This window comes from Bactrocera tryoni, chromosome 4 (assembly GCF_016617805.1).
Source record: "Bactrocera tryoni isolate S06 chromosome 4, CSIRO_BtryS06_freeze2, whole genome shotgun sequence".
Classification (NCBI taxonomy): Eukaryota; Metazoa; Arthropoda; class Insecta; order Diptera; family Tephritidae; genus Bactrocera; species Bactrocera tryoni.
Genome location: NC_052502.1, coordinates 57,909,556 through 57,932,814, shown reverse-complemented (window position 1 = coordinate 57,932,814; position 23,259 = coordinate 57,909,556). Strand labels below are relative to the sequence as shown.

Sequence of the window (23,259 nt, the reverse complement as noted above, 5' to 3'; positions counted from 1 at the left end):
AGTGGTCACTGTTTTGTGGCGACTCATGCCCGTAATATGGGGCTGACAGATCGAGAAGACTGCAGGAAATGTCTAGAACAGGGCACCAGGGAAACAGTGGAGTATCTTTCAGATTAACGTCACCTAACCTAACTAATCGCTATATATCGACTTTTGGAATTTCTGACCTTCTACAAGTAGTTATAATGCGAGTTACTTTAATAAAAATAAAGTAAATTTAAGCCATTTGTAACGAATAACTTATTTCAGTACCTCCGTTCAACAGGCGGTATTAGCACATAGCTATTTCGATTTATAGCACAATTAGAATACTTTTCACTGACATAAAATAATTATACAAAAAAATAATTTTTATTATAATCATATAGATACTTGATGAGCAATAAGCAAATTGTGTTATTGTTTTTCAAAAAGCTCTTTCTACTTTAGTGCTCATACGAATAATTATATTTGTAGCCATGGTAATTGAAACTATTATGTCACTAACTGTGCTGACTGTGTGCGTGAATTGTTTGCCAAAAGCACGGGCAAATCGGCTTAATTATTAGATCTAAATACATAAATTAATATCTAAATAAATGTGGCACAGACGTGCGCAATGCCACAGGTGTGTCATTAATTGAAATCATAGTTACCGCCACTGCTTTGTGCAATGACTCGTAGGTGAGAGAGGCTAAAATAAATTTAGCAATTCGAAAACCGAAAATGTTCGAGATAAAATACGTGTTATTAGTGGAAAAGCTGGCATGTGTCAAATAAAATGCTAATCTACCGCCAGACGGGGGAATTTCAACCCAAACAGTATATATAGCTACATGAAATAATGATAACAAAAAACAAAAAAAAATGTAGGCCCAACTATTGGTTTTCGGCGGTATTATATGTGTCTGTTGCATGTAATTTGGTACGCATTAATGAATTCTTAATTGGTAATTTTAATTAATCCTCATGAAATCCTTATAAGATTATTAAACATTGGCTGCGGACGGCGGCAAGCACGAGAATGCGAATGTGCGGCTTGGCTTTAGCTGCAGCCTCAGTAAATGCTGTTTGTAGCGGTGGCATGAGCCTCTGTGTTTACTTTTGCGCTGGCTTTGAGCCACGAATCAATTTGTTACGCTTTTTAGTTGGCTTTGCTTTGTTGCCTTAGCAGCGGCTTGCCTTTGCCTAACGCTTTACCATTTATGTTGGGATTTCCTTTGCCTTTGCGCTTCCCCTAGCTGTGGGGGTTGTGTTGGTGGTCGATTCGGTTTCAGGTTTGGCTGGCGGCCGCTTTGCTTTTAGTCAGTACGGTTGGTATGTTAGCTGTGTTAGTGCTTTAGCTATGATCCCAGTTGTGTGTGCGTGTTTGGTTGTACGCTCAGCTTGTTTGTTGCGTGTAAATTTAATCACCGGCAAACATGCAGGTGGTATTTTCGTTGTAAGTCTAATTGAGACCCTAAATCCAACTGGTTAGTTACTTTGTGCGTGCGATGATACCTTTTGCGGCTAAATTAGTGGTTACATTTGCATACTTACCAGCTTATGCAAAGCTTTGTGTTTAACTGCCTTATAATCAATGCGAAATTTTCCTCTGAGCGTCTGTCTTTCAGAGCGATTTAATTATGCTATATCGATTACAAGTTGGGTAAGAATATATGTTTAGTACTGTCCTGTTTACTCTTATCCTCCTTTTAGTAAATTTTTGCGGGCACTGATTCAAATCAAACTGGATATTGTATTGATCTTTCTCAGTTATTTTGAGAAATGTTGTCATCTCTTATATTGTTTGCAAAATTTAAAACTAGCTGCAGCGAGATGCGAAAGTTAAGATTTGCAAGATTATGGGATCGGCAATTCTTTCTGCTCGTATAACCAACCGCACTGTGGGTAACTTCCTCTCTTACGATTAAATATGTTAATGGTGCAAATGGTGAATTGATTTTTAATGCGCAAAACAGTTGTTTTCAAATATATATATATACATACATACTTATATATCATATATATAACCACATAATATGTATACAAAGTATATAACAAAGGTTTAACTGTGAATTGTGTATATTTCAAAAGTCAGCATGGTGTCTTTCCCTAATCGGTTTATTGTATATATCTCAATAATTTCTATTGCTTTAGCAACTAACTTTGCTGAGAATGATTTCCCTTAGCGCTTCTTGAAGCAGTGAAAAAGTGGGGGAATTCGGACAGTAATCATGATGGGTGAATTTGGTTAGTAACGCCCACTCTCTATATAATAGTAATGTTGAAAGCTACCGAATACACGATAACTCATAGAGTAAATACACCAAGAGCATTCCTACCCTACACAGAAAGTCCTCAGATGTATATATGACAAAAATTTTCAATAGGCGTCCTGCCGCCCACCTTTAAGTGAAATTCCATATGCCAAGATCTACTCGACCAATTTTAACAAAATTCGTAATTCATAACAAAATTTATTTGATATGGTATGAACACAAACAAACCAAGCCTAATTCTCATTTATCACAATTATGAATTTCACCTGATTCCCTCACTTTCCAGTAAACAAATAAAGATACGTTTACTATGCCGGAATAAAAATTGTAAAAATCGGACTATACCTGCTAAAGGTCTCAAATATGTGGGCTCCAAAGTGTATGACTAACATTTCACTGAAAATATCAGATAATATGAGAATTTTGTTATTTGAAAGTTAGGAGAGATATTTTTCTGAATATAAAGTGTTTTGGGTCCAAATTACGTAAAAACTGGTCAATACTTTACCTAGCCCTCATAAACCGAAGACAAATATTTTCAAACAGCTGGTTTAGATTTTACCGCATATCGATCTATATATGAGTTATCTAAATGAAATCTATTTTCAATAAAGTATCTCTTTTAGTCTCAAAGAGATAGAATAGTGTGAAAATTTGCTCTAGCACTGAGGTAACAAACTTAAGGATTGTCAAACGTCCGGTAGACCTTACACCTTATACATTTTGACAAGAAAGTAACCGAGAATTGTAAATAGAACGCAAATTATTTAATTATTCATCAATATACCTCATACAAATAATTAAATGTGCATAACTAGGTTTCCTGTTTTTTCGCCATATATGAAAAACTATCCTGTTTCTGAAATTGAGCAATTCTTTGGTGATATGTTGTTGTTGTGAAATGTCCAAAATTTTTACTTTCTCTTTTCATTCGTTGTACCATTGCTTTCAAAATGTGCGTGAGCTTTAATTATATGTACACAACAGTGCGAAATGATCGCAACTGCTGATAATAACGTTTTCGGAAGTTAAGTTGCAAAAATTTGTTTGAGATATTTATTATAAGTATGTAATTGTTCAAATAAGTGGAATTAATTTAAATATTTCGACATTGATTAGTTAAAATGCCTCATGAAACCAGTTTGACAGACCCTGAGCAAAGAAGTTCAATCTAGATAGCCCTGATAGTTGCAAAAGCGAGGGTTTGGCGGTGGCAGTGGGATGGTATGGGCTGCGTTCTGCCATAGGGGAAAGCCATATAAGTGCTATATCTCTACCTTAATGAATATTCAAATGTATGTGGGCTTCCTGTAGAGTGAGTTAATAGAATTTGGTGGCATTTTATAAAGCGATGACAGGACTTTTCAGTAGCACAATGCTTCAATACACACAGTTTAGGTCACCAAATCCATTTTTACGGGGCGAAAAATGCCTGTATTGGACTGGTCCGCCTTAAGTCCGGGCCTAAAACCGATTGAGATCCTCTGGGGTATCGTCTCTGACAAAGTGTTCAAGAACGGTACACAGATTGAGACAGCAAGGACCTTAAAAAGGCAATAAACAAAGAATAGGCCAATATTGATCCAGCCCACCTTAAATCCTTGGTGGATTAGATGCCATCCCGACTTAATTCCGTAATACAGAATAATGGTAATAATATTGGCTATTAATATCACATATACATAATCACTAAAAATATTAAAAAAATAAAAATCGAATTTGCACACATAAATATTTAGTACTAAGACTAAGACTTTAACTTCCTTATTACATATATTTGAAATTTGTTACCACTTTATGTATTTATTTTGTAAACTTTATCTGTAAATAAAACCACATTCCCAAAATTTCGATGTCAGCTTTTGTACTTTTTTAATCAAGAAAATACATGATGCACTTATAATTATTTGTTTGAGGTATATTTTGTTGTCTTCAAAGTAATCTCCACCAGATGTAACATAATTATGCCAACGAATTTTCAAGTTCTCGAAACACTTTTCGTAATGAAAACGGGTTCCTGGGAGCATATCAATTTGGGGAACAATAAAAATTTCACTGAGCCAAATCTGATGAATACGGGGGTATTGATTGGGTGTTTGGATTCAAATTCTGTCACAATCGTGGCCGTTTTCGACAGATGTTCTTACGTAAACGCCTCAAAACGGCCAAATAATAATGATTGACCGTCAGTCCCTCCAAATAAATTCATGTTGCACTAAACCACGCAACCACTACCACGCAAACAACAATCAGCATCACCTTGATTTTTGAGCGGCTTTGGCATGGTTTTTTGGCTTCGACTCCTCTCCAATCAGATGATTGTTGACCTATTTGTATGTTAAACTCATTAGCCCATATCCCGTCGGCAGTTAAAATGCTCTCCATGAATGTAGTATTGGAAATCGCGCGATCAAGCATGTCCAAAGAGATCGTTTTAAGGTACTCTTTTTGAAAAAAAAAAATCAGCTTTATCGAGACGAGTCGACAAGAACGCGTTTCAAACTGAAAATATCCACCAAAATTGTTCAAGCGAATTCGGGAGTGATGCCGAGCTTTCTTGCCATCTCACCAATAAGAGGTCGAAGTTCGAACAGAATATCATTTACCCGGGGAATTTAATAACAATTTATTTTTGTTTCATTATTTCTTTCAATGTTTAATGAAAATCAGAGAGCATTTTCTTCTACTAACTATACGTCATAATGGCAAAAATACATCTCGCTGGAGTTAATGAGCTTGGTCTTAATATAATATAAATACTTCAGACAAAAAATGCAGTATTAAAACTGAGTGAGTCTGCAATTTACAATATTTATTTAAAATATTATATGTATCTTTACAAAATGTCAAGTATCGTAGTTTTGCTTGGTAATTTCTCAAAAGAATTTTATAAAAATATATGAATCTTACATATTTGTGTTGTCCGTTTTTCAATTCTATATAATTTATATGTGAATCTTGACTACAACCAAGGCTATCTTGGCAATTGCTTCCAAATTTAATAAAGTCTATGTTTAAAGTTAAAAATCTGAGTTAAATATCAGATTAGTGTAAATGTAAGTGTATGCAAAAGGATTACTTTCTTAATTTATCATCGGACATAGCATCGGACCATAGAATTTCAGTACTTGTCTTAATCTAAAAAAAGGCTCCAAATATTGTAGGCCACAGTGAAATAATCAATAATGAAAACATTACCACGAATATGAGTAAAATCAAAATGACAACCGCCAGATTTAAAGTGCCATCAAATCCGCATTTGAGTCTCTTTAAAGCTGATCAAATATTTCAAACTATTTCACAACAATAACTAGAACATGAGCAAACATCCGCTCGTTTATCTAAGTAAATATGCGAAAAATAAGCAAAGAGTGTGGAGAAATCAAGGCGGCAGCAAGCAAACGAAGCAGAAGAGTTAAGACATATCAGCCGGAAAGTAAGCATGCCTACTTAGTAGTATTTATATAACAAAAAATAGCAGGAGTTACACAAAACCCAGCGACAATCGGTATTTGCAGTGAGTAGCTATCGTCAACAACTGTCGTTGTCACCGTCCCACCTTCCTCGCCGCGCGTTGGAAGCACGAGAGTGTAAAAATATTTTGTTAGTCAGAGGAAAAGAGATTTATAAAAACAGAAATAAACATGCGACATGACAGCGGATATGTGTGAACGTATTTACATTACTAAGCTGGCACATACACACACACACGTACTTAGCACACAAGCGCAAACACGTGGATAAGTGCACTTGTGCGGCAAATGTCAAAAAATGATTTTCGTAAAGGCAAGTGTCGACAAAGGACCAATTCAAGTTTGAATTGGCATTGAATGCGTGCAGACATCTATGCATATAAGCATTTAGATATTTGGATTTGAAGAAAGTCCCCTCGTTCCATACGCGCAATGCGTGTCTAAGATTTGGTTCTTCAACACACACTCATACATTTCTATATATGCATTTAGAAAGCATGGCAAAATGTATGAACTGTGTAAATACGAGACACATGTCCTTACGTACATTTGCCAGTATTTGTATGTCACTTAGCAAACAAATGTCGTTTATAAAATGAACAATTGAATTTGGCGAAATGACACAACCTTTGTAATGTTTACATTTTTCCATATCGCTGCACTCGTCTAAGCGAGTATTCAAGTTTTTAGACATGTGTGTACTTGAAAAGTGTGAGTGTGTTTGATGTCTTATTTGTTCCAGCTTCTTGTCGCATATTTTTGCTTTAGATTGAGTGACACATATTTCAACTTAACTTTTTATTTTTGTTCAGTTTTTAGTCACTTCTTGGAGAACACATGGAAGGAGACATGAAAGTAGAATGTAGGTAGAAATAACGTGAATATATACATAAAAGACTAAAAGTCTTTCTCATCAATAGAGCAATTAAAGGGTCTGTCGAGTTAGTTTATTAAACTTATAATTGTCTTTCAAGAAATCTGTAGATATTAATATAAGGTTAAAGTCAGAGTCAAGTGATATCCCAATTGGAATTAATATATCTTGAGCAATACAGTTTTCAAGTGGGGATAGTGAATTATCATAAGTTTGAGAGAATGCGGCGTATGTACTTTAGAGTCCCCCGGCATTGAAATAATTGGCAATAAAAGCCCATAGTTTTACTGAGAAAAAGTGCTGAGAATAGACCAAATACTATAGATGAAACGTTAAAATAGTTGTAAAATGACAGAAAAATGTATAAAATTTAGCATAATTTATAGCTTAATCTATCATAAAAATGAAAATGACACAAATACGAAATTAATAATATATATAACAATAATCCATACACACCTCCGCTGGGAATGTATAGCCATCCACACTATGCTCTGAGCCAAACTGATCATGTAATCCGTAGTGTATGTGAATTTCATGAAATCGATATCTATATGATAATGGCCCACCGGATATGTTAACTGGCGTTTGCATACCATCATAGTTCGCAACCGTCTCGTTGCCAGCGGTGAAAATAACACTATGACCGGTATTGCTGATTAGACCACTTATCTGTAAAGCAGAAATTGAAACAAAAGAAAAAAGCGGTATCAGTATCTTGCATTATACATTTTTTTTTCAAAATATATAAGCTTTTTGGCTTCATACTTACTCTATGTTTATCGATATGCAGAGGTCTCAGATTGGGATCGAATAATAAGCGTTGTGGTTCTAGGTTCACCGGTGATTGTCGACGCCCTTTATTACAGAGCGACCACTCTGGGTTGATAAGACCCCAAAAAGCAGGACCTGAAATTACACAGATCGAAAAAAGTAAAGCATAGTAGTAAACATACTAAGCAAAATGTAGTTTTTTTCTATTTCAGTTTAACTGAGGTATAATTTTTTTCACTTATAAAAAATTTCAGGTTTTTACTGTAGTTCTATTGAAATACAAAGTCTGTCGCAAAAGAATCATATAAACATTTACTCAAAGTAGTTTCCTTGTGCTTCGATACAGCGTTTAGCCCGGTCAATTAGCATTTCAAATGAGTGTTTAAGGTCATTTTTCGGAATGCTCTTGTGAATATCGGTCGTCGCCTTTTGGATAGCTGAAATGTCCTGAAACCAGTGTCCTTTCATGTGCAAATGAAGTTTTCCAAATTGGTAAAAATCACAGGGAGCCAGATCAGGTGAGTAGGGTGAGCGATTAATGGTTAATATGGAGTTTTTTGTCAAAAAATCAGTGACAAGCGTCGACCAATGACACGGCGCCAGGACCCTGCCTCACGGTATTGTGGTCGAGCACCACGAATGCGTGACAAAAGACGCTTCATAACACCAAGATAAAACACAGCATTAATCGTTTGGCCAGGTGGGACGAACTCTCGGTGTACATTACCCTCGGAATCGTAAAAACAAGTCAGCATTGTCTTTGTTTTTGACTTCTAAATATGACCGACTTCTGATCGTCACAGAGGTCCTCACGACCTTCTTGGAATCGCTTAAACCACTCATGCACATTACTACGGGATAGGCACTGATCACCATAAACTTTTTTCATCATTTTAAATGTTTCAGTAAACGTTTTCCCAAGTTTAAAACCAAATTAAATATTTGCTGCTGCCAAAAGTTGCTGTCACTTTTTGATCGATAACATCGATTGTAGTTATCCAATTGTCTTAAAATTTTTACGAAATATCAACAAGAGATCAAACTTTTTATTTCATATACCCACCAATAGGTTTCTTTTGCGACAGACCTTGTATTTTAATCCGTATAAAATTTGAATATCTAAAAAATATATTATATTCTAATTGTGATTAGGTCCTTCCTTTTAATAAAACGTGGCCTCACAATTTTTTTTTTTTTTGGATTGGTATAAATTGTAATTCGAACTCAAGGCTCAAAAATGTAGAATTTAGTAAAACTTTTAAGAAATATTTCAAAAATAATTTTAGTTGATAATTTTGCTTAATTATATAGACATTATGGACAATAAACTAATGCCAACCACGGTTTGAGGTAAAGGGCTCAGTGCAATATCACTAATGTTTTAATTTTGTCGATATTAATTATGAAATTAATGAAATATACTGTCCGTTCAACAATATATTAAAAATGATAATTACTCATTCGCCGCTTATAACCCCTTTATTATATTATTATTACTCATACGCCATGTACGATTCTCAATTTTATATTATAACCAGCTGACCACGCAACCGTTGTCCTGCAAGAAATTAAGTGTTTTGAAATGAAAAGAAAGTTGAATTTATATTGTGTTGAAAATGATTTATTTGTGGCTTTTTTACATTTTTTTAATGTAGCGCAGCTTGAAACAAAATTTTTGGTTTCTTTTCTGGTGCGTAAATGTACAAAGAAGATGAGTTCCCAACTCGTGAACACGCCACGTATATCTGGCCGTGTGAAAAATACTGCATTTCCAGATTTATGCCATACTCTTCTAGCGACTATCTTTGTGACCTGTTCATTGTCATCGGAAATACAATTTTCCCTCGAAACCGAAACGTTTGAACTGAAATGGCTGTCCCCTAGTATTTGATAACTGCGTCACAATCACTCGGGTTCCATTACACAGTTTCGGCGCATGAAGATTGTGAAACATAATAATGAGAGATCCAACTTTGCGACGCAAATGATACTGCGGCATACCAAGCCTCTCGAAAGAATTTTGAAATTCCACTGCATAATTCACGGCTTCGTCTTCATTGTCTAGACGAGAGTTATATGCCTAACATTTTTTCAACTTATATCTAAAATTAGCAATAATTCGAATTTTCTCGCCGTAAAAACCATCTTTGAACTTAAACGACCAAATAATTGGCCAAATTGGTCCAGGCGTTGTTGAGTTATGCGCTTAGCAACACATTTTGCGATTCATTTTTATACTCTCGCAACAAAGTTGCTAAGGAGAGTATTATAGTTTTGTTCACATAACGGTTGTTTGTATGTCCTAAAACTAAAAGAGTCAGATATAAGGTTATATATACCAAAGTGATCAGGGTGACGAGTAGAGTTGAAATCCGGATGTCTGTCTGTCCGTCCGTCCATCTGTCCGTCCGCCCGTGCAAGCTGTAACTTGAGTAAAAATTGAGATATCATGATGAAACTTGGTGCACGTATTTCTTGGCTCCATTAGAAGGTTAAGTTCAAAGATGGGCAAAATCGGCCATTTGCCACGCTCAAGAAATGGCGAAAACCGCAAACCTATAAAGTGTCATAACTAAGCCATAAATAAAGATATTAAAGTGGAATTTGGCACAAAGGATCGCATTAGGAAGGGGCATATTTAGACGTAATTTTTTGGAAAAGTGGGAGTGGCCCCGCCCCCTACTAAGTTTTTTGTACATATCTCGGAAACTACTATAGCTATGTCAACCAAACTCTACAGAGTCGTTTCCTTCAGACATTTCCATATACATTTCAAAAATGGAGGAAATCGGATAATAACCACGCCCACCTCCCATACAAAGGTTATGTTGAAAATCACTAAAAGTGCGTTAACCGACTAACAAAAAACGTCAGAAACACTAAATTTTACGGAAGAAATGGCAGAAGGAAGCTGCACCCAGGCTTATTTTAAAAATTGAAAATGGGCGTCGCCTCGCCCACTTATGGACCCAAAACCATATCTCAGGAACTACCTTACCGATTTCAATGAAATTCAGTATATAATATTTTCTCAACACCCTGATGACATGTACAAAATATGGGTGAAATCGGTTAACAACCACACCTTCTTCCAATATGACGCTATTTTGAATTCCATCTGATGCCTTCTCTGTATAATACGTATATACATTAGGAACCAATGATGATAGCGGAATAAAACTTTACACAAATACGGTATTTGAAAAATATGTAAATGACGGATAATGAAATCTCGATTATCACTTTATCGTGCGAGAGTATAAAATGTTCGGTGACACCCGAACTTAGCCCTTCCTTTCTTGTTATATATAAGATTACTCATGCGCCTCATACATCCAATGTATAAAGATATAATTACTCATACGCCATGTATGTCGATTCCCAATTTTATATTATAATCAATCATTCGCCTTGTATATCCTATATACCATATCAAGTTATAATTACTCATACGCCCCGTACTTCATCTAAATGTAGAAAATTTTATTAAAACCAATAACTCATTTATTACAAATGCATAAAGTTCAGAAGAGCAGTATTTTATTACGTAGTCTCTTGAAAAATAAAACATAACAACTTGCAATAAAATGGTTAACAGAAAAGTGTAAATAATGACTTTGTAGTAAAGAAATGATAGAGTAAGTAACTGCAACTTTTGAATGTTTCGGGCAAATATAAAACTAAGTTGTGCTTGTAAATAAAGGTAACAATGAAGAATAACAAAAAAAAAATAAAGCTGCAGTAAATGGAAACCACGCATTCAAAAGGAAGCAACCGGTTTGCTTGTGCAAACTGAAAGTAAATAAATAAAAAATAAAACACAAAATAAGTAAATACAAAAATCTTTTGCTAAACTAAAAAATCTTGGAAAGTAAAAGTTTTGGTGAAGAAAAGTAAATAAGTAGAATTGGTTGGTGTAAAGGGAGCAGCTGATGAAATTCAAGTTGATATGAAAAGGAATTTATATAATATATTTTTAAATGTATACATAACAGATTTCTAGACATATAAAAATGTATTATGAAAGTACAATGCGGGGAAACATTTAATTTAGTGGAAGATTGATTTGTCTAATCAAAATTCAAAATTTATATAGATATTTCAAACAAGTTGGTACGTTAATATGTGACATAATTCGTTGATGTGTATAGGATTTGACGAAACCTATTCCAATTTTGATTCAAGTTGTGAGTTGCTGCTAGAGATGTCGATTTAACCCTGTCCAAAGCCATCAAGGCACTCATGATATGCTGACGCCTAGCCGGCACATCATGGGGCTACAAGCCAGGTATCATAAGATAGCTGCATACCATGATCGTAAGGTCTAAGGCAACGCAGTATTCGGTAAGCCTTTAACTATCGAAGCTGCAAAGGATCGCCTATATATGCGCTTCAGGGGCAATGTGCACTTTCCCAACCACAGCAATGAATCAGGCAGGAGCTCACGCCGTTTCATCTAGTGATCAAACAGATAGCCTGGTATGTTTGGGTTGCTAATCGCAGCAGAGGCTTTCACCAAAGGTAAGATAATGATTCCACACCCGACATTCTGCTGAAGAGCAGCAGTATTGAATGGTGCACTGACGGCTTGAAAACAGCGGAAGGTATTGTAACAGGCGCAGTTGGACCACATACCAAATTATCCATACCAATGGGACGTTTTCCGAGCATCTTTCAAGCAGAAGTATTTGCTATAAGTCAGTATGCAGAAGAAATCAATCTCTACCTCACTATTACAACCAGTTTATCGATCCACTAAGCGATAGTCTAGCAGTTAAATTGCTTTTAGTGGAGGAGTGTATATGAAGGCTGAGCCGCCTTTCAGAGTGCAACCGGGTAAACCTATTCTGAGTGCCGGGGCATAAAGAGTTAGCCGGTATTGAGCTGGCCATCAAACTGGGCCACTCTGCGGCAGCATCCAAAATGATCACACCAGAACCATGCGTTGCAGTGGGGTCCCACACTATAAAGGAGCTGCCTCATGCCAAGCTACTTCTGGGAGGGTACAGCCTTGCAAGGTTTAAAGAAATGATCAACCTCTCCCGAGAAAACTCCGCCTCCTTGTCGCGCTCTATACAAGACACTGCAGACTCAAGATGCACTTGTCGAACATGGGCAGAAGTAGGCTCAAGGCCCTAGGTTCTATCTACGTGGACAGGGGTCGCATTACCTCAGTTGCGCCCAGCTGGCTCCTAGAATTATTCAAGATGCTGAACCGTTGTGACTATTTGTGATATAGAAAGGGCACCATAGACCATAAGTCGAAGTGCAAAGCCTCTACATTACTATCTATCTATCTATCTAGAGATATCTCAGATATGATTGTTATTGCTAAACATGGAAAAAATGAAATTTCTAACCGAAATTAGAACGAATTCTACCCATTACGATCAAGTTTGTAAATAATTGACGTGTTAGTGGAAAACATTTTCACATAAATCGTGACATTACTAAACACATAAATACACTTTTGTTGTGAGTTTAAGAGTGACAGCATTATGATCCTTTGAAAATCGGTTATCGGGTTATTGAACTGCTCAGTTATTATAAGTATTATTTTAGTTGACACTTCATTGTTTCAATACACGGCATTAAAGTTTTTCTAAGATCCCATGATTGCAATTAAATGACAAATTAAGAAATTCATTGTATGGCTAAAGCAACTAAAAATTCCACATAAGAGATAAACATTCAGCAGACATAAATACATATTTTTGATCACAAAAATAGAAAAAGTGAATCCTGGAAGGAGGTTATTCACCTTCATATATCTTCTAAGGATAAACTGGAAATATATACGTTTTTTGTTAAAAATACAATTTATTAGTCAATAAAATTACCACAGCAGGACTCTTTAACCAATCTGCATAGTGGGCCTCCGAGGTTGCGAGACCTCCTCATTCGATACAAATTTCGATTCGACGACTGCTTTTTCGAATTTGAAAACAAAGATAAGTGGCAGTGTGCCAAATCTGGACAATATGGTCGATAAGACGAAAGTTCGTAACCCTATTTGATCAATTTGGTCGTGGCGATGATCAATATGTGAGCCGGTGGGTTATATGGAGTGGATGTGTTTGCGCAATTTGATGTTAAATTGGTTTAATAAAACATCATACTACAGCCCTGTGAAAGTTGTGTCCTTCTCGAAGTAGTCAAAGTCAGAAAATAGTGATCATCACCATTTCATCCGATATTTCAGACACCACATTTTTCAGTGGATTACGTACTGACAATGCCGGATATGTGCCTCATAACCTTTTCAGATGCCTATTAACTTCGCTATCTCGCGCAGAACTCATTCAACGCGATAATGGGGATGCTTGTTACGTTATTATCCTCCCTGATTTCGGCTATTAATTTAGAAGAACCACCTTATAAAGCATTGAAGTGTTCCTTGATTTCAGTACAAGATTCCGCGTGCACCCATGATCAAAGTAAATCTACCGGTTCTAATCAACTGTTATTGGGGCAGTATTCGTATTCGAGAATGAATAACATACATAATATTAAATTTCAGTTGCAATACTGGCGTCATTAATTGATGAGGTTGAGTTGTAATTGGGCCGCTCTCGTATTGATTTTACAACTAAGTAATCAATTTTTATTATAATAAAATTCAATATTAGTGCATATTTCATTTGCATGCACATTCATGCATTATTTAGTGATGCACAAGAGTAAATACACAAGCTAGCACCAACTAATCGCGCACAAATTCCCGTAAATTTATTACAGTTCAACTTGCAACTGTTGCAAAGGATTGAGCCGTAGGCACCACCCACACACACTCACGCATGTCGGAGTCTGACAGTTTTATCAGCTTAACTCCACAACCACACACACGCGCACAATTTCACATACATTCCAAGCAAATCCAAAGCATAATTATTGCTTTATTTTGCACATTACCAAATACAAGCGCGAAGATTTATGAACCAAATTTGTTGCCACCTCCAATCAGAAGACCAGAAGTGAGTGAAGGGAAAAAGAGAGAATATTTCATGTACACCCCTTTCGCAGAGCTTATTGCGACTGAAGTGTCTGCACTTATGACAAATAAACTACAAAATCGCTGCAGGACACCCTACCGATTGTGGGAGTAAATATGGAGTATGCATAGATACCTAATGTTCCTGTGGCCTTTTCCCGCACTTATATACATTTTGTGTGCAGCCAGTGTATCTGCTTGTTAGGGAGTAACGGTTTTAGCTGATATACATATGTAAGTAAACGCAAAATGCCTCAAAGATGAAGCAATTGCGGACGCGGTAAAATTTATGAGTTCAACCGTTCAACACAAGACTTAAAAAAATTAAGCTGTACAAATACACTCTCTAACATTTGCATGTATCAATATGTGTGTTCAGAATTTACAAATAGGTATGCATGTAACATGTGAGTACCACCATTACTAAGATAACGCAATTGTTGGGGTGGCTACCAAGCTGTAGTTTCTCGCCTCTTGCCAACAAAATACATAAACAAATGTGGAAAGAACATAAAGGTACATATAGTACACATATATAAGCCTAGTTAGTTGCATCAACGCCTTCTAACTGAGAATCAGCGAAAACCACACATTTAATATCCAAAGGCCAACCAGTTCATTTCCGTTGCAAAATGAAGCGATGGTGGTCAGTAAATTGGGAAATATGAAAAATAAACAAGACCTACATCAACAATAACAACAAAACACACAAACATACATGCATACACAACCACACATAGACCAAAAAAGAACTCTGCACTTACATGTGTGCAAAATGAAAAATAGTGAAGCAAGGAATACGCTCAACCAACTTGTGGCAATGCGGCTGTGCAGTGTACACATGTTGGAATGGCATCGGCAAAAGGCCACAGGGACATAAACAAGGTGAACGAGACGAGCATACGGACTGCACCAGCACCAGCAGAGCACCAGCGGTCAGTGGTTGCTGAATAAGTCAAACCGAGCGCGCGAAGTTTTGCGGTCTATGAAGTGTTGGCAATTTTTTCTCTTGCCTTCTGCTCTCGCTCCGTTCCCATATTTTTTTTGTTTCATGCAAAGAAATGTTTGGTCGCTTACAGAATGGTGGAAACTTGCTCTAAACTTAAATGCATTATCTAGATGTTTATTTTGCTTCGCAAACACGTGTTACATTCAGGAACTACTTCTATATTGCATATTTACGTTCAATATAATGTATGTAATCGTTGTAGTTACTTTAAACGAATTTGTGTAGAATCATAGCGTAAACCTCGGAACTTAGGCCAAAAGTTATATGGGCACTTTGTCCTCTAGTTCGAGTCCAAGTTTGAGAATTACAAACAGCATCACTTTTTGTCAATAGGCTCAAACTTCGTTCCTACTTCCTTTTCTTTATTCGAATAAGATTTGCCGAATAGTTTCGCAACATTTTTCAACATCAAATTCAGCAAAAGATGAAAGTATTTCCCAGCATTTGATCTGGCCCTGACTTAACCCTACCTTGCTTGTTTTTATTTTGGAATTTTTGTAAAAGAAGTATGGTCTTATTATTACTACAAATTATGTGGTAATATTAAAATGTTAATATGAATTGTTATAAAAATGAACTACTAAAATAAACGAAAGAATGTTTGAAAATAAATACGAATATGTCTTTGATTTGAAAATTGGCCAAATAACACGGTTTAATCGAAAAAAAAATAATGTGAATTTTGCAAATGCCTTTTTGAAGATATTTTATTACAAAAAACCATGAAAATGAGCCTTAAATATTGAAGAGGTTTCCGTAAGCGGTTAAGTCTAAAATTTAAAAAGTTTATTGAAAAAATGTACGATATCAGTGGCGGATTCTTGGGGGGGGATTTGGAGTTATTTGAATTTATCCTTCGATTTGGGTTTCAAACATATTACTGCAAGAGAAATACAGTACAAATTATGAAACAAAAATTATCAATTCCAATTTTTGGGTAAACAAAGTGGTTATAATCGAAAATTGAACCATAATCATGCATTACATAGTGGCTCATTTTATTAAAAATTCAAACAGAAAAATCCTTTTACATTGCGTGTTTCATAACGCAAAACGATGACTGCCAAATTTTGATGGTATCCAGCAGAGTTATGTAGACAGAGACCCTGTAGTAATCTTCGCAAGTTTTCACGTCGTAATTTTCGCTTTTCGTTTGTCGACCACATGTTCTCGGTTTCGCTTCATGAATATCGAGTTTTTCCGCCATTTTCTTGGCTTCTGAATAAATCAATCGGAATATTTCATCAACTTTTCCCTTTTTTTTCCAACGTGACAAGCAACTTCCCAATCATTTTTGATGCCTTCGCCAAATCAATTGCTTTCTTTAAAGAACTACGCTGAGCGAATGGGTGAGCGATAGAATGTCGCGGGGACAGAAGAGCCCGACGATAAATTCGAACTTGCTCAAAGCCGATAAGAGAATTGTGTTTTGCCTGCTGTTTCTCTGTTCTTCCACTCACTGATTTTTGACAGAGCTTCGATGATCAACGGTAACTTCGCAACAAATTGAAGGAGAGCATTATGCCTCTCTACCCATCTTGTTTCACACAACTGGACAATTTTTTCACCAAGTATCTTTGCTAATACAGTCACACGTTTTGGAAATGAGTTCTTGAAGAATTTGTCGACTTCTCGTATGGCACTGGCAACGTTTTCGATTAATCGTACTTTCACTGACTTTGAAATACTGTTGTTGTGTTTGTGCGAGAAACACGGAGTCATGACAGCATTTTTTGCTTCTCTTCGAATTTCGTTGACTGCTCCGATATCTGACAGCATGACCGCACATCCATCAGTCCCTATCGTAGTGTATTTCTCCATTCGGAGATTAATTTTCTTCATTGTCTGTCAAACCGACCGGTTTAACAGTTTAGCGAAGGTCTATCATATTTGAGATCTACATTTCAAAGTCGCCCGTGGCGTAGTGGTTAAGCTGGCAGGTCACTTGCGCAGCCTAGAGTTCGAACCCGGCCGAATATTTTTTTTCTAAAAAATTTGAATAAAAATCGGGAACATTTCCCGACAGAGCCGGGAAAATTTCCGTGCCTGATTTCCAAGCGTTTCCGGACCAGCTGTTATCGTCGGGAATCGCCGGGTTCCGAGGACGAGGGCAAGTTAAAACTCGGGTTCTATATGCAAAATTGGCTACTACTATTGTTGAATAAACAAATCTAACCTCAATTTTTATGTAAACACTCGTTCGAATGTCAGTGAAATTTCACCACGCACAAAAATGAACATTAAAATCGAAACAACATCGATACTTACCATTTTAGATATTCAAAATTGGGCACTTTGTTTTCCAGAATAAGGTATAACTTCACAGAAATTGACGAAAATGAAATGGGTAACTTGGGCAACTTATAGTTACTATATAGATGATTCCGCTCAACTGGGCATAGCGTGATTCTATTGGACAGTCAAGTTGAGGCATTTTAGGCGAGATAAACGGATTTAAATGAAACGTCACCATGCGTCGAATGTTTTTATACTCAATAGTACCAATTTTACAGTATGAGACATATACTCGTATTCCCGCAAAGATATCGAACCTATGGGGCATTCGATAGTCGCAAGCGGCATCATGTCTATATGTTTTTTGTGTTTCATGGTGTCAACTAACGCTAGGTGACACCACGAACTACGAAAAACATATAGACACGAGGCCGCTTGCGACTATCGAACGCCTCATTAATTCTATATACATATCTTTGAGTTCAAAAAGTGTTCACGTAATGCACATTTTGCTTTTCTCATTGAATTTCATTCAAATATGGCAACACTTCAAGAAATATTTATTGTTGTTACATGGCATCGACATTCTAGTCTTCAAAGCCCACTACGATCGGTTTCTATGTTTACTTAAATTTGAATAAATACCGTTCAAATGCGTTAGTGCACATGAACACTTTCTGAGCTGGTGTGACTCGGTATGTAAATAGTTCCGTTATTACAAAATATTTGTCAGCATTTTTTAATAATTTTATTGTGCGACGGATTTCACATTTTCTAAGGTTTATTACAAAAATTATAGTTCGAAAAATTGGTCATTTATCAAGCCTTCTCGATTTTCAGACATGACTAAAAAACTGAACTTCATTTTGCGAAAAGCTGTATGTTCGGACTTGAAGGAGGGGCTTTCAGCTAGAGCGATTGCACAAAAACATAAATATCAATTGGTGTAAAAATAAAAAAAAAAGATCAAATTAACACACCACCCAAAAAGTTAGGCAGGCCTAAAAAGCTCACTCCTGAAACAGAAAGGACTTTACGTCGCCTCATCATGACTGATGCAGCTAAAAACGCAGTGGAGGCTAACAAAGTGTTATTCTCATCTTTAGGCACTAGAGTATGCAACAATACCATTCGAAATTCGCTGAAAAGTTCCAATTTGCATGCAAGACCAATGATTAAAAAGCCTTACATGTCAGCGAAAAACAAAGCAGCTAGGATGAAATTTGCAAAAGAACACAAAAATTGGACAAGCGAACAGTTCAAATTAGTAACTTGGTCTGACGAAACGAAAATTAATCGTATTAATTCAGATGAACGTATTTGGACATGGTATGACAAGCGATGCGGTCCCACGGATAGGAATATGCTGCGTACACTTAAATTCGGAGGTGGTTCACTTATGGTGTGGGGTTGTTTCTGTGGCGGTAAGGTGGGAAAATTGCGTCGAATTAACGGAATAATGAGGGCTACGGACTATATTAGCATTCTAGAGGATTCACTTATCCCTGGTTTCGAGATTTTTGGATGTGAACCCGGTGATTTGTTATACATGCAAGACAGTGACCCTAAACATACCGCCCGCATTACAAAATCTTGGTAGGAAAATAACGGAATTCGGGTGATGGAGTGGCCAGCTCAGTCACCCGATATGAATCCTATTGAAAATTTATGGGCTATTGTTAAAAACGGTTAATTGCTCAACGATAAACACCAAAAACCAGTTCTCTTCGGAAATTTTAGATAATCTAATCAACTCTATGCCGGACCGTACTAAAGCAGTCATAAAAGCTAAAGGCGGCCCCACATGTTATTAGTTATTGAACTTTAATCGCCACTTTACCTCTAAGTTCAAATATTGTTCACATGAATTGTATTACTTTATATGTATTATAGCCACCAGAGATTATTGAATGAAGTGCTTGTTTATGTTAAAAAGTTTTCAATAAAATATACTTTACTTCTCGTAAAAAAATTTCATTTGAATGGTTATTTTTCTAATGAGCAGCTGCAATGCAGATTTTTTTGCTATACGTGAACACTTTTTGAACTCACGGTATGTCTCATACTGTACTCAAGACTTCGACTCTTTCTCAATTCAGAATTTAGTACGTCCGCTGTGAGTCGCCCAGAAAAGGGTTAAATAAGTTTAGACAGGTCATGTAATGCAATTTATGATAGTATCTTGTTGTGATTTCCATTGTGTATTTGGTGAGAGGAGTGTCACTGTTGTATTTTCATTTTTTTTATTGCTGACAATATTTTTCTAGGAAACAAGTGAAACTTTCATGTTCTGTGGTTCCCGGGGGGAGGGGGGGGTGGGATGTTGAATTTCCCTAATTTCCGAAGAAATTCTGGATTTTGCTGCCAAATTGAATGCAGTTTTTCTGCAGCCGACAGCGGATGCACCCAAAAACTTGCTGGTGCGTTGCATATGAAGGAGGCCAAAAAATAAGGAAAGGAAGCGGTCATTCTGCAGAACCGGATGACCAGAACCGGAAATGATACAACAACCGGAAGTGTTAAACCGGAATCGGAAATTCGCGAAACTGGAATTGAAAAATAACCGATATTTATTTTTGTTTCATGAATTATTCCGGAAGTTGTGAAACGGAAACGGAGACTTGTGAAACTGGAAATGGAAAATAAATGTTTCTTACTCCCGGTTTTTGCACCATTCTGAGAGATGTGAACCGGAAACGGAATTTTTTTTGGGCGAAACCGGAAATTAAATGCCGATTCTTCCGTTTCCGAATTATTATTTCCGGTCTGCTTTCTTCGCATAATTTTGCCCCTCTGCGTATACATACTACAGTTTTCCGGCACATTCGCCAGCTGCAGCAGGAAAATTGCATTCAATTTGACAGTAAAATCCCCAATTTCTACCAGCCGACCAGGAGCAAGTAGGAAGCAGCTCCCGAATAAAAAAGTGCTTATAACTTCTAAGCCAGAGCTCTAACAAAAAATGTGGAAATATGCAAAATCGCATGGCCTACCATTCTATTTAAGAAAATTCGAATTCGGAACTAAGTTGAATTTTAGAGAACTTTAATTCGCCGTTTTTTCACAAAATGCTTAAAATGGCCTTTCACATCGTAGCCGCGCAACTTCGTTCTGCATATTTTAGCAGGTTGTACTTCTGCTTAATCAAAAGAATTTTCCTGCTTGCAATTACTACCCGCTTGACTCCAATCATCCAAGCACTTGAAATCATAGCACTTGGAAAAATCCCCCGTCATGATGGCCATCAGAGCCTTCTTCGATTCAGCTTTTATAACCCCAATTGAGACAAAGCGGTGTCCTTGGAGTAGTCATGTGAGTTTGCTGAATAGCCAGAAGTTACACGAAGGTAAATCAACCAATGCAGTATGAGATGGTGCATTATCGCACTTCTTTGTTCAATAAATTCAGTCATTGTAAAAATCGAAGAATTCACCTTTAGAGCCTCACAAAACGACGGATATCTCAAATGCCAATAAATATTTTGACGTGAAATATAGAATAGATGTCACTAACAGAACTACCAACTTACAGAAAAGAAAGAAAAATTTACCGATTCGAAAAACACGCGAAGTTTAATTAAAAACTCACTTTTCAGTTTGATCACAGTAGTAAACTGATAGCCAAGTGGCTTCGAAGTTACTAAAATCTGTTAAGGGTTCGTCAAAGATAGTGAAAAGAGGCATTTATCTTCTAGTGGATCTAACATCTTAGTTTACGATAAACCTGCAATTGGTTCCAGAACAGAGCGATGTTCCTAGTAACTGTGAAGCAGATGAACCATCTAGAGAAGGCACCATCCTACAACTAGTTTCCGGAAAAGATATATGTATATATATATATATTTAATCAACAAAGATGTTACAAATATTGCTCAAAAAGCGCGCTAATGCATGAATGGAATAAGCGCCGCACTATCTGACTATTAAATTTCAAAAGGGATGACATAAAAGCAACTAAGACTAACAGGTCACTGTCTGATTACCAGAAATGCCAGCAGCCTGTGAAACCATATAATGACTAATGTAGAAGCTCTCAGGAGATGGAAGAAGAGGTGAATTAAAATATCTTCTATGCGAGTGCAAAGCGTGTTTCTTGACGACGTCTCAGATAAAGAAAACTTTTTGTCATCAGAAGTCGCAGTGAAGAAAGAAGAGGAATAGAGGCGACAATAGGATGAGTCGCTTTTAGTCATGATCGTTTCAGAATGAATCTCCTAAATGCTTAGGTGCGTCATCAGACAGCCACTTTACCTACCTAACTAAGTAATATTATGTTCTAGGGAACTCTTCATCATCGATTTTAAAATTAACTAGATAAATTATTTTACACATGTGACTTCATAACACTACATGTGAAGCTCAAGAACGAACAGTTTGGTTCAATGTCAGAAACACACAAGATGCCGTAGAACCTAATAGCGAATTGTTTTGAGTTTCTTTTATTGTACCATCTGTGCTTATATCCTTTACATTTCTTAGAAACTCAAAAAGTTTTTACGGTAAACTAATACATATTGTTCACGAATATAACAAATAACAGAAAATATACAGAACACACGGAGTAATTCACAACCGACAACTTTCAACTTGTTGTTATTGCGCTGGATTACATTGCTGCCAACAAACTCGCAGCAAGCATTGATCAACAAACTTGCAAAGCAGCAAAACTCTGTAATACAGCAACAAAATGAATACCTTCACATGATGAAAATGCAGACTTTCGCAGCTTTGTTTCGCATATGAGAATGCTGAAGATGTGGGTGCACGACTATTTGAAAATTTGCATGTGTGATTTGCTTCACGTGAGCGTCCCACTTATCGGTAATCTCATTAGGGTCCTCCACACATTTATAAGCGATTCCAAGCATAGTACAATACAACACAAAGAGAAAGCAGGTGAGAATAAATTATGTGTCTTGCAGCGGAATTCAACGAGGGCTGTCAACTCTTTTATTTATTAAAACAAAAGTTTTCGATTTAAAATATTAACTTAATTTTTATTTTTAAGTTTATATACTATTGGTTTTGATTTTAAATTTTTAAAATACTCTATTGCAAATTGAAAGTTACGTTTTTTCAGTTTTCAGCTTGGAATGCTGGCAACTCTGTTGCTTTGCATTTCTTTTCTCCGAAAGAGAGACCGTTTATGTTTGTGATCCGACGCTTGATATACCAACATACAAAGTAATCAGCATGTACCTGTATGTGTATGTAAAACAAAATATATAACTGTAAGTAGCGGCGGGTTGAGGAATGTTCTTCTTATCTCTGTCTGCAGCTGCATTTGCGGTTTTTGGTGCTGTGGCCGTTTTGCTTCCGCATAGTTCACGCCTGGCAGCGTGTTGCTCTTGCCAACTTCAAAGTTATTTCACCACAAATTTCTGTATATTGCAACTGTATGTATGTCTGTCCTAGGTACTTTTACACAATTTCTCTTTTATCAATGCATAAAAATCTACGATGCTTTGAATTTTAAATTGGAATTTGTATATTGCAAAACAAAAAGTTTATTTTGCATTTTTTCCACTATTAATTTTTTTATTTGACCTGTAGAAAACAGTAAAATTTTTATGGTTTCAATTGCGTTCAACTATTTTCGGTTAGATCGTTTTTGTTGTATCCTGAACAGGGTATATTAAATTTGTCACAATATTTTCAACCCTA

At 36.4% G+C, this 23,259-nt stretch overlaps 1 protein-coding gene across 1 annotated transcript in view; it reads right to left on the bottom strand.

Annotated features, from left to right (window-relative positions):
* Positions 1-23,259, bottom strand: part of LOC120775128 (carbonic anhydrase-related protein 10) — a 130,269-nt gene that overhangs the window by 34,084 nt on the left and 72,926 nt on the right. Inside the window, exons 3-4 of the mRNA XM_040105152.1 lie at positions 7,360-7,496; positions 7,047-7,259 (exon numbers count right to left, since the gene is read on the bottom strand). Of these exons, the coding sequence (XP_039961086.1) occupies positions 7,047-7,259; positions 7,360-7,496 (350 nt within the window). The remainder of the gene's footprint in view (positions 1-7,046; positions 7,260-7,359; positions 7,497-23,259) is intronic.